This window comes from Rhinolophus hipposideros (genome assembly GCF_964194185.1).
Source record: "Rhinolophus hipposideros genome assembly, chromosome: 6".
NCBI classification, from domain to species: Eukaryota; Metazoa; Chordata; class Mammalia; order Chiroptera; family Rhinolophidae; genus Rhinolophus; species Rhinolophus hipposideros.
This window is the reverse complement of record NC_138052.1, coordinates 37,191,473-37,204,816: the sequence shown is the minus strand read 5'-3', so window position 1 is coordinate 37,204,816 and position 13,344 is coordinate 37,191,473. Positions and strand designations below refer to the sequence as shown.

Genomic DNA, 13,344 nt, shown 5'->3' with positions numbered 1-13,344 from the left:
ACTGTTAGAAGGCTGCCGTGTTTTCACTTTCCTGTTATCCCTCAGCACAATGTGGCTTTGGATGTTGGTACAAGTTCTGGTTTAACTCTATGGACCACTTTTTTGTCATCGTCCTTCAATTCAGTAAATTTTGAACATATTCCTGAAAGCCCACTTTATTCTGGCTGTCAGCTCCCACCTTGTAGCTAGACTGGGCAGAATCTGGGGCCCTGGAGGTAAAAACTGCTAAGTGGGAATACATCCTATGGGAAGACCACGTAAGTACCCAAACAAAACCCAAAGAGCAGATTCCGTTGATTAAAAATGAGTCTGAGGCCAGGGAGCTTCCTATAAACCAGGATGAAAATTAAAGATAGATTTGTATTTGGACACTGGGCCTTGGGTGTGATGGTGGGTAGTGGGAAGAGTTTTAGGAACCAGGCTGATTAGATTTGGTGTTTGGCTGGGCCTGATTTGGAAAGACAATGTTGAAAGTGAAGTCAAGTTATATTTTCTGCAGGGTCAGACCTAGTGCTGCCAAACAAGCAGATGGTGTCAGAGATATCTTTTATCCATGTCAATCCACCAGTGGCTCACTGCAATTACACTTCTCAGTGGAGAAGTACTAGGTGTCCCCTGATAATGTTACACTTGAAGAGATACAAGTATTTCTTTAGGCTACATTCGCTATGGCCATTTTCAAATCTCAAGGCAGTCTCCAGATGCTGATAACTGCACCGGCTAGTTGCAGGGAGCAGTAATTACCATTTCGCTGGAAAGTTCCCTTCACTCTGAGAAAATGTAAAACAACTTTCAGCCAGTTTGTAAACACAACACTTAGTTTCATAGAGTTATTTTTATTGTTAAAGTACCTGATCCCCGTGTGTATCTCGTTTGCTATCATAGGCTCCCCCTCCCCCCAAATGTATGTTGATGTCATGGAACCAGACCCCAAGGAAGTGGTTTGAGTATGACTACAAAGAAAACTGGTAGCTAAGTTAATTGTGAGTCAGTTTCGGATTTTTGGAATGACTCAAATAATAAAGAGACAATAAGCCTAAGTCTGGTTGAATTCTCACAGCCCTGTCATCCTCTTTTATTGAATTACCTCTTTTGTCTCATATCCTTTGAACTCATGATAAAATGTTATCAGTGGACTTCAATATCTGGGGGTAGGGTGAGTGGGGATGGAGAGGTAAATATCTCATAATCCTGCAGGCTAAAATTCCCTGAAGTTTTAGAAGTGCTCAATAGACCTGGAAACTATAAAATCTTCATGTGCTATTTTAAAGTTGAAAATTACAAAATAATTAAAAATTTTGGATGGACAATAAGAATAGAAATTGCAGAGACCTGCCAAAGATCTTTTGTCTAAAGATATTTTAAAAATTACAAAAGTTTAGGGTAATTTAAAGTATTATTTAAGTTTTTCAACAATAATCTGCATAGAAGAAAACATAGGTACCAAACTTATGGACCTCGGGGTCAATGCAGATTTTATGAATTTGACCTCAAAAGCAAGGAAAATAAAAGCTAAAATAAATGAATGGGACTACATCAAACTAAAAATCTTCTGCACAGCAAAGAGACCATCAACAAAATATAGATACAGCCAACGGAATGGGAGAAGATATTTGCAAACAGTGCCTCAGATAAGGGGCTAATATCCAAAATATATAAGGAACTCATACAACTCAACAACAAAAAGACAAACAATCCAATTGAAAAATGGTCAGAGGATGTGAACAGAAATTTTTCTCAAGAAGACAACAGACATATTTTAAAAATGCTCAACTTCACTAGCTGTTAGGGAAATGCAAATCAAAACCACAAGGAGATATCACCTCACACCTATTATAATGGCTATCATCATCAAGACAAATAAATAAGTGTGGCAGAGGCTGTGGAGAAAAAGGAACCCTCATACACTATTGGTGAGAATGTAGATTGGTGCAACCACTATGGAAGGCAGTGTGGAGGTTCCTCTAAAAATTAAGAATAGAATTACTGTATGACCCAGCAATCTGTCTCCTTGGTATCTACCCAAAAAATCAGAAAACGCTTATCTGTAAAGATATGTATATACCCCTATGTTCATTGCAACATTATTCATGGTGGCCAAGACATGGAACCAACCAAAGTGTCCTTCAATAGTTGATTGGCTAAAGAAGATGTGGTATATATACACAATAGAATACTGCTCTGCCATAAGAAAAGATGAAATACTGCCATTTGCGACAACATGGATGGATCTTGAGATTATTATGCTAAGCAAAAAAAAAGTCAGAAAAAGTTGGGAACCATATGACTTCACTCATATGTGACATAAAACTGAAAGCAACAAAGGAATAAGACAAACAAATAAAGGAACAAAAACTCATAGACACAGATAACAGTTTAATGGTTACCAGAGGGTAAGAGGGGACGGGGGATGGTAGAAGAGGGTAAAGGGGGCCAAATATATGGTCACAGAAGGAGGATTGACTGGGTGGTGAGCACACAATGTGATATATAGATGATATAGAACTATAGTTAAAACCTATGTAATTTTACTAACTACTGTCACCCCAGTAAATTTAACTTTTTTAATTTAAAAATAGTCATTTGCTTCAAATTCAGAAAGTAGATAAGTGAGTAGCTTACTTTTCAATATCTGTGTAATTTAGTTCATTCTGTTATAATCACTAACAAAGCAGTTAAATTAAACAAGAACTGCAGAAGGTAAAAGCCAACCCAGTTATTTTACATAGGTAAGCTATTTTATATAGATTTTTCTGTACAATTGAAAGATGGAGGGATTTTCCGTCAAAATGGCAGAGTAAATTCTGTGCTCACCTCCTGTCACAATTGCATCAAACTTACAACTGAACTACAGAACAACTGTCATTGAGAATTGCCTAAAATCTAGCTGAACTGAAGTCCTACAACTAAGGACAAACAAAAGAAGCCACCTCGAGACTGGTAGGAAGGGAAGAGATGCAGAACGGCCTGGTCCCACACCTGTGTGTGACCATTAAAAATCGGGAGGGTTACCTTGGCTGTGGAGGTCTCCCCTGGAGGAGTGAGGGGTCCCAGACCCACACCAGACTCCCCAGCCCAGTGTTCCAGTGACAGAAAAGTCCCCAAAATTTCAATCTGTGAAAACCAGCAGAGATGATGGCTGAGTGACAAGAGGATAGCTGGAGTCTCAAGCTCTTAAAGGGACCATGCACGGACTTACGGATTTACTGACTCACTTGCTCTGAGCTCCAGCCGTAGGGCAGCAGCTCAGAAGGATCCAGGGACATACAAAGAGGAAATGAATTATCTGACTTCAGGGTGAGGGCTGGAGGTGCCGTTTTCTCCTGGATGAAGGAGCCGGCAAAAGCCATTGTTTCTTTGTTGAGCTTTCCCCATTCCCCTCATGCCCACTCAGACAGCCGCCATGTGAGTTTCCATTAATCTAGCTAACAACATTCATTCACTCTGCCTTGGTGATTGCCTGAGACACCATGCCACCCAACATGCAGACCCACCCAAACTGCTTCCAGTGGCTTACCCATACAAAGGACCTGTCTTGGCTAATGCTGCAGACTTTTCTAAAACTTCCCAAAGGTTCACAAAGTCCAAATAAGCACCATCTGTCTTTGGCATGACCATACCTCTGATTGAGCATCCCAAAGACCGGCACTAGTGATAGTGGGCCTTGGTTCATGGCTTGGCCTCTCTCAGGCATCTCCAAGTCCAGTGCAAGCAGCGGCCATCTGCGAATTGCTTTGTAGCTCATGCCAGGGTATAGGCTGTGGCTGAAGGCCTGCAATGGGGCTCCTCCCAGGAAGCTTCAGTGGACAGCTTCAGAACAAGCCAAAGCATCACCTGGACAACTTCAAGGGTGACATACCCAAAAATCAAATTGGGCATGCACCAGAGCCCTGATCAAGTAAATTCTGTTCTGTAGGGTCAGCCCCTGCAGCACAGCTCCTCCACTGTAGTTATGGCCAGTCCTCACAACCCATCAGCCCAAGGCTCAATGGATAAAGAAAACAAGACTCTTACATATGCTGCCTACAAGGGACTCACTTCAGATCCAAAGACACATACTGACTGAAAGGAAAGGGATGGAAAATGATATTTTATGAAAATGGATACAACAGCAAAAACAGAAGTAGCAATATTTATACTAAACAAAATAGACTTTAAGCAAAGACTATCACAAGAGACAAAGAAGGACCCAGTAATCCTACTTCTGGATATTTATCCAAAGAAAGCCAAAACATTACTTCGAGGGGACGTGTGCATCCACATGTTCATAGCAGCATTGTTTACAATAGACAACATGTGGAGGCAGCCTGGGTGTCTATCGATGGATGAATGAATAAAGAGGAGGTGGTACATATATACAGTGGAATATTGCTTGGCCATGGAAGGGCATGTGTTCTTGCCATCTGCAGTGGTATGGATGGACCTGGAGGGTATTGTGCTGAGTGGAGTATGTCAGAGAAAGACAAATGCAATATAATTTTGCTCAAATGTGGAATTTAAACAACAAAAATCAACAAAGCAGAAAAGAAAATGCATATATAGAGAGAACATTTTGATGGTTGCCAGATTGGATGTGGGTGAAAAAATGAAGAGATTAAGAAGTACAAATTGGTTGTTACACAGTAGTCATGAGGATGTCGGGTACAGCATAAGGAATATAGTGAATAGTATTGTAATAATTATGTATGGTGTCAGATGGGTACTAGATTTATCAGGGCGATAGAAGGGAGGGGTTGGGGCACAGGGTGAAAAAGGTTAAGGGATTAAGAAGTACCAATTGGTAGTTATAAAAGTCATGAGGATATAAAATAAAGTATAGGGAATATAGTCAATGATATAGTAATAACTATATAGTGCTAGGTGGGTACTATACTAGTCAGGAGGATCACTTCTTAATTTTTGTAAATGTCTAACCACTATGCAGTAGTAAAATTAATATAAAATAATATTGAATGTCAACTGTAATTGACAAATTTTTAAAGGGGAGAAAGAAGGTAGCAGGGAATAAGAGGTCCAAATTTCCAGGTATAAAACAAATAAATCATGGGGATGTAATGCACAGCATGGGGAATGTAGTCAATAACATTTTGATAGCATGGTACGGTGTCAGATGGTTGGTGGACTTATCACAGTGATCACTTCTTTAGGTATATAAATGTTGAATAACTATGGCTTACACCTAAAACAAATATTCTATTGTATGTGAACTAGATTTTAATAAAAATCTTTTTAAAAAAAGAAAGACGAACATTTGATGAGGAAAAAAATGTCCAGATTTGAAGTTAGAAATGCAAATACATTAAATTTGATTTTATTTTAAAAGCTAAGTAGGAAATGACTACTTTTTTATTGTGAAGGTTTTATGTTTGAATATTTCTCTTAGAGGTTTACCATCTAGGAGACTCAATATGTATATATTTATATGTCATGGTGGGAGTTTTCTGCCTCACAGACAGCATCCTAATGGAGATGTATGACTGTGCCATCATTATTGCTGATGTGAATATTTGCCTCAAGATTTAAGCCTGAGGCTGTGGGAAGTGTTTGCTATAAATACTCTAAAAATAATAATATTGTGAGTATAAATATATGATTTCTTTTAAGATGTTTATTATTTTTATTCTACATATACTAGTAAAATGACTTACAATTTGTGTAATTGTGATAATTGGAACAAGCTGTTGAGATGTGAGTTTTCTAAAATCAATAAGAAGAGCAAGCTGGATATAATCATTGTTCATGACATACTTGGTTTGAAATATTTGGGTTTAATGTTACATTACCATTTCATATATTTAAGTGGTTTTAATGTTGTCACTAAAATGGCATCTAATTAATACATTCATGCAATGTATAAAAACAGAGTCTCACAAATTCTCCCGCTGCTATGTTTATTTATAGTAACATACACTTGCTTAATGTGTGCTTTTATTTGAAAAGCTTTTTTGTAAATGTTTGCTATTTGCACTTTCTCTTTGAGAATAATCTTATACCACCATTCAGTATAAGAAATCATCAAAGCAATTAACTTGGAAGGTCTTCTCCATTTACTAAAGGATTTAAACTATTTTTGCAAATTATGGGTCAGATTGCCTGCAGATTATCTTAGGTCTGGTTTGGTAGAAGCAAAGCTGAGACTGGGACTGTAAGAACAAGTGATTTGTTGGGCAATGCTCTCAGGAAAAGTGTGGTAATGGAATCAGGATAGAAGAGGGGAACAAGCCTATGCAAGGACGACATCTCAGTGACACTCTAGAGCATGAATGGTATCACAAAGTTGGTCCCATCTTGAGGCGATTGGGCTGGCCTTCTGTACCCCCACATCAGCCAACCATTGGTTGTGATTGGCCCTCTGAAGCTGGTGGTAGAGTAGCCTCCTGCCAGAGACAGTTCCCAACTGGCTCAGGTCAATTTTCCAGACAAGGGAGATACATCTCTGAATTATCAGCATGTTGGTGATGGGAATTCTAGCTAATAAAGGTGATCTGTCATGGCCTCAACAGCATCCATTACATAATTAAATATCAATTCAAAAGAACATAAAACTTATCAGACCTAGATTCGGTCACTTCCTCCTCCCCAGCACATACTCCCCACCCTCCCACCCCCCACACACATACAGTTGTAATCAAAGAAATGTGGAAATTCAAACAATGTTCAAATCCCTTTGATTATTGAAACAGTTTAAGAACAATAATGGGGACATGGATTTTCGGTCTATTCCTTTTTTTGTTGTTGCTTGTGGTGTAGTAATAGAGAATTTATGTGGATAACTGCTATTGAAATGTATTTATGTCATCATGAATGAGAATGAGTTCTTTGAGAGAGGACCTGAGATATTGTTCGTGAAGACTTGAGGGTATTTTAAATGCCAAGCGCATTCAGTCAAGCCTTTCTCCAGGCTTAATACCCCGATTTGAAAAGCTTTATTTGCAGAAGCCTCTGACTGTCTATACATGCCTAACTGATTCAGTTGGAACAAAGCACTCAAGGTGTTTAGTGAATGAACTCATCTCAAATTCTTTCTCTGCAGTAGTCATACCGAAGAACTATAGAGTATACTTTCTCCTGGTAGAACACCTCCAACCCCCTTTTTCTCTCATTATAGAGCTGTTGAGAGGATTATCATCTTTGAAAAAGAATTATTTCTTGCTACTGACCAGAATAATGAAATGCTTTACAGAAACTAGGCAAACTTGCGTAAAGACAGTGGAATTCCCATTACGATCACTTGATTTACATAATTTCTTATTGCTTTAAGTTGTCAAATATTTTTCAAGGGCACAGAGGACTTAAAATGCTTTGAATTATACAGTTAACTTTAAAGTAGAAGACCAATGATATAATGGAATCAACAATAGCAAATCTTCATCTTGATGAAGAAAATATTTGTTGCTAATAATATTCCCTCTGATTGCATCTGTATTTGATTATTCCAATTTCTTAAACAGGAATAATAATATGCAAATAAGCTCAGATTAATAAAGATACATTAATTCAGTTTAGAGTTCAAGCTGATACTGCAACATTTTCACTCTGTGTAGGGCTTTGCTAATACAGTTGACCCTTGAAACAACACAGGCTTGAACTACCTGGGTCCACTTATATGAGGATTTTTTTCAATAAATACAGTCAGTCCTTCGAATCCGTGGATTTTGCATCTGTGGATTCAATTAACCGCATACTGAAAACAGTATTTTCCCATTCCCAACTGCAGTTTCCTAACCGCAGATTCCCAACTGCCTGATGGAAAGTACTGTTTTGGATCCCCGGTTGGTTGAATCTGCCAAAGTGGAAGGCTGACTGTAGAAGCAAAAGTTGTACCCAGATTTTCAATCGTTCCAGGGTTGAAGCCCCTAACCCTCTGTGTTATTCAAGGGTCAGTTGTACTTTACGTAGAACACAAACCACGTCAGTGCCTAAGAGTTTTCTGAAGTGAAAAAGGCATTTTGGAACATGATGGAGATGTTATTGGTTAAGGTGACTTGAAGGGATCCTTTTTACAAATGATTTCGTTAGTGAGCTGAAATTTAATGCCATTAAATTTATCTTTTCATTACCAATATCTAGACTTACCCCCCACCAGCAAGAAGTTGGGAAGGTGAAATAGAAGATAATTTTAGACTTGCTATTAAAGTCAAACTTTAAATGAAGTACCTCCCTTAGGCCTTAGTTTCCTTTGTGTAATTGTTCATTTAACTTGTCTACATTAGTATTTTCCTCCAGTCTAGAAATAGGAACTTTCTTGAACAAGTAAAATTCCTTTTAATCTGTATGTTTAATAATTTATTCCCAATGTTTTTATATATCATTTATTGCTCATGATTTTAAAATAAAGTCAAGATAAAGATTTTAAAACAGGCAAGATAGAATAAATATTTTAAAAATATTATATCTCATTGTCAAACTTCTTCAAATGATGCCCATAACTCATAACAAGACCAAATAAAGAATTGAAAGAACTGATTGTATTAGAACTTAAAACCTTTTCTGTAGCAGACATTTAATTTGGCTAATGTATTTTTTTAAAAAATGAACAGATTTCATTTTATGTAATCATTATCATTTGCTAATAGCTTGAACAATTTGAGGTCCCTCATACTCTGGGATTGCTTAACAATACACTGTGACATTTTTGTTGCTTCCAGAAACTTCCAATTGAGTGAAAAAGACCACTGGATTTACCAGGCTGTTTTGGATCAGTATCCTAGAGATCTCTGCGGCAGAAGGCCTCTGTATCTGGACATGTTACAAAGATATTTTCCTCACAAATCTAGGCATGATTTGGTGAGTGCTAGACCCTATATACTGGCAAGTTAAATTGTTTTAGTGGTCAATAATTATTCAGATATATATAGTGTTCTAAAAATATTATTTCATATACTCTAGAAAATAATAGAGTTATAGGTTGAAAGTCTGTCATTTTTAAAGTCTGTACGGTCCATAAAAGGGTGGAGGACCCCTCTGGCAACACTTACTCCCAATGTATTTACTTGCCCGTAAGATCTTCACTATGGCTCCCTGGGTTACTCTGCTAGTGTTTCACCTCCAGGTGTCTATACATTTACCCCACACACACACCCTGGGTATTGCCTGAAGATGGAGTGCCTGCTCCTCCACCCACACAGCTGCCACACCTCTGTCCTTCTGGTCAAGCCAACACTTGCCTTTGAGCTGGGGCCTATCTATACCATCCCCACCATGACAACTCCACTCGATCCCTCTAGATGGATCTGAAACTCAAGGGCCTCAAAGTCAGAACTCAGTCAATAATTACTTGTTTTAATTCTGACCTTTATAGCAGATACCTGTTATGCCAAAAACATGTTATGTAATAAATAATTCACTCTAGAATTTTTAAAAGTCTTAATTTATTACATTAAATCCTTCTTTTTATTCCCTGTTGAATCTATTTGCTTCTGTGACCAGCTGTCATTTTTAACTTGTAGACTTTTGTATTTGCCTATTATTTACATAGTAAAGATTTTTACATTTACTTCTTACTTTGAGTTGATTTGTATGCATTTCTGCATGGTGTGTGCTTCTTTTCTTAATGTTTGACAGGTTTTAAGTATGTTTTTGGCTTTTGGGAACAAAGCTAAAAAGTTTACAGAACAGATTTTAGTAGCTAATGTTTGGTTTAAATGAAGCATGTTTCATCATGTACCTAATTAACTATACCTAAATTATTATCTGGAGTAGGACCAATGTTATACCCCTTGCTAGCTTGTTTTCTCACATGACTTAAAGGCTAAAAAAGGTATCAAATTTGGAGATGTGGTCTATACTGGCAAAATAAAGAATTATTTAGGTCAGTGACTCTCAATTTCAAAAGACATAGCTTCATATAATGAGCATTTCAGAATCACCTACAGAGATTTTCCCTGGTACTCAGGTTATCTCCATTCCTGTTCTTCCCCTTAACATTGAGCTCTCCCCAAGCTGGGATTCACTGCCGAAAGGAACCTTTGGTACCAATGTGAGACTGTCATGTTCCTCAGGAGGGTGGGATGGGAAGGGCGAATGTCATTGCTATAATTACTTCAAGTCTAGACATACTACTATCAGAATGTTTCCATCATCAAGAGCAAACATCAAGAGCAGAATGTTTCCATCATCAAGAGTTTTCAGGGTTATTGTAACAATTTTTACTATTTATTTGCATATGTCTAACTGAAGAACTTGAACTAACTGTTAAAATACCAGAACTAATTTAAAGATGGAATATATTTGAAATTAGATATAGGGGAAATAGTGCTTTCTGCCCATAGATTCATTGCCATGTAGAAGTGGAAGTTGTCTGAGGGCCAGCTGGTCTGATTCTATCTTACATAAGGAAACTAGGAACTTAGAAACATTACATGACTGATCCTCAGTCACCACTTAGCCACTGGCTCAGAACTCTGAGACTGGTACCTGGTCCTGGTTGCTGCATTTACTATGAAGGTGTTTGTCCCGTGTTTCAAAATCATTAGTTATATTTCATTTTATTCATTTTTGGAACTGTGACGTAGAGCACAGGATCACTTTCATAATAAGTGTAAGAAGTGCTGTAATAACCATCTGTTCTCTTTTTAGGTCGAACATGAGAAGTATTGTGACCAATATCGCTTTGCTAAGGAGCAGCGAAGGATCCTGATATCAAATTGGAATAAGAATAGGAGAGATTTTATACAGAAGGCTGTGCTGACACTCGCCGAAGCCTGTGCAACTCATGAAATGGAGAGCACATTGGCTAAGGACAGGAAAAAGCAACAGGAATTGTGTGCTGATCTGAAAGCCAAGGTGAGATGCTCTGCAGAAGATGTTTCAGTATTTCTCTGGGTATTCATTTAAGAATTCACTTTTCCCTTTTGTTCACCCTCAACCTAAAGTTCAGTTTCTCTAAAATGCCTATTTTGAATAAAATTTGTTAGTTTGAACCATAAGAAATTACAATTCCTTTAGTCAAAATAATCAACAATTTCATGTGGTTCAACCTGAAGTTACTATAACAGAAGGTTAATACTAAAGTCTTTATTGAGAGATATCCAACACCAACCATAAATGCTGCATAACAGAGTGAGGTGCTAGATGAAAATGCAGAGTGTAATCATAAAGCAAATGTCTGATGTTAGTTCAAAGGCTCTTGGACTTGTCCTTCCCATGAAAGATGTAAAAAAAAAAAAAAAGGTCAAGTTATGAAGAGGAGAGAGGATCTGCGAAGAGATATGTTGGTCGAGTTGAATAGGTAGTGTGTGTCCTCAATAAAGTCAAAGAAAAAGGAGATGGGGTTTTCCTCCTGTTCAGACTTAGTGAGGAGCCTCCAGGATGGCTTGGAGAATTCAGTGGGTAACCCCTGTAGTCGGAGGCTTGAGGACTGGTGTCTAAGGCTTACAAGGAAATACAGAGGGTCTGCCTCGGGTAGAACCAAAAAAAATGGCGGCTGTGTTGGGAGTAACTGCATTCCCCAGACTGGTCACAGCTGCATGAGTCCTGGAGGCCCCGGTGGATGGGACCTCCCTGGGAGTGTTGGCAGGGCCATTAAAACCAAATTTTCTTGAGGTATAACATGTAAACAGTAAAGTGCACAAATCTTGATTTTTTGATAAATGACATGATAGAAAGATGATGATGGAACAACAAGAATTTTATTGTCTTGGTAGAAAAAAAAATGACCCAGTAAGCATTACACTATAGTAATTAATAGCATATAAAAACAAATGTTTCTGTTTTAACACATTAGAGGAAATATGCCTGCTCTGAATATTTTTTAAACAAAAAGATATTTCTTTTGACATTGCATAACTGTGGGACTTGAAAGAAAAAAGCTGCATGAAGTCTGATCGACGATGGGCTAGAGGACTAATGTGTATTTCTTCTCCATCTGCAGCTGATAAGAGACACTCAGAAGTCAGGGCCATGACAAGTCCTTACATACTCCTCGTGTGTTTATATTCATTTTGCACACATTGTCATTAGCCCTTGAGCTCTGCTGTAGGTAATATTCTCTTTCTGTTTAATGCCTGAAGGTAAACATACGTGCAGTAAAGTGCATAGATCATAAGTGTGCTATTGACTGAAGTTTTACGAATATATATTATCCTCTTTTGAGAAATGTCCGCTCAAGTCTTTTGCCCATTTTTCTATTGGGTTGTCTATTTTATATTTTTTTTATTGGTTGGTATGTTCTTTATATATTCTATACACAAGTTCTATTTCTTTTTATTTTCTCTCAATCTGTGAGTTGTCTCTTTACTCTCTCAATGGTATCTTCTGATGAACAAAACGTCTTAATTTTCATGAAATTCTGTGTTTTTTTTTTTAAATTTTCAAATGTCTTTGCCATGTGTTATACACAGTACGGTCACTCTTTTAAATGTGTAGTTCTGTGAGTTGTGACAAATGCACGACATGTCACCACCACCACAGTCAAGATGTAGAACCGTCCATCCCCCTTCAGAAGTCTTTCATGTATCTTTGTCAGCCCTTCATCTACCTCCAGCCTTTGGCAGCTACTCATCTCTGTCCCTAGAGTTTTGCCTATCGTAGAATGTCATATAAATGTAGCAATACAGTATGTGGCCTTTTGAGTCTGGCTTTTTTCACTTAGCATAATGCATTTGAGATCTAGCCATGTTATTGTATGTGTTAATAGTTGGTTCTTTTTGAATTTTAAGTAGTATTCCATGCTATGGTTTATCACCATTTATGCATTCAGCAGTTGTTTTCAGCTTTGGGCGGTGAGTATTACTTTATGATGGGAGTTGGCTTTAGCCTGTGCCTCAGAGTGAGACGTGCCGGTCTGTTTCTTCCCCTGCAGTAGATTCTCAATAGACACTTGCTAGCCTGGTAGGAAGGAGGCATTCTGGTTGCCTGGGTCAGCCTCAGTCTCAGGCCGCACCTATGTCCCTGGATCTTGGGACTAGAACATACTCAGTGATCCTTTCCTCCTCCCCATGGCAGACAAACTGCCTCACATCTTGGTGGTTCCATATGGAAGAGAGCTTCCTTTCCCTCCCCCGCAACAGGAAGGTTTCTTTGTTCCTTTTCGACAGCGGTAATGGGGCTCCACTTGAGCCCTGCTGGGTTTGCTGCTCTTCATCTCTCCCTGTGACCAGTAGCTTTTGTTCCTCCCTCACAGACCTGCACCACCCTAGGAGGCTTTCTCTGCTCCACTACTCTGACCCTGACCTCTGTGTGAGCATTCTATGCAGTGTGTGAAAGGGGGTGTCTGTAGCCTGGAAGGGGGTGTCTGTAGCCTCCATGGGTTCTATACACTCATGCTCAGCCACAGCAGCAAATTGTTAAAATTTAACTATCAAATCATTGCACAGTTTTTGCTGCAATCTTCTTACTCACTTC

General features: G+C 38.4%; 1 protein-coding gene across 12 annotated transcripts in view; it reads left to right on the top strand.

Annotated features, from left to right (window-relative positions):
- Positions 1-13,344, top strand: part of CCDC148 (coiled-coil domain containing 148) — a gene marked incomplete at its 3' end in the record, with an annotated part of 459,403 nt that overhangs the window by 91,264 nt on the left and 354,795 nt on the right. For all 12 annotated transcript variants that reach the window (XM_081052570.1, XM_081052568.1, XM_081052569.1 and 9 more), the window contains 2 exons: positions 8,649-8,787; positions 10,579-10,785. In XM_081052570.1, coding sequence (XP_080908696.1) covers positions 8,649-8,787; positions 10,579-10,785 — 346 coding nt within the window. The remainder of the gene's footprint in view (positions 1-8,648; positions 8,788-10,578; positions 10,786-13,344) is intronic.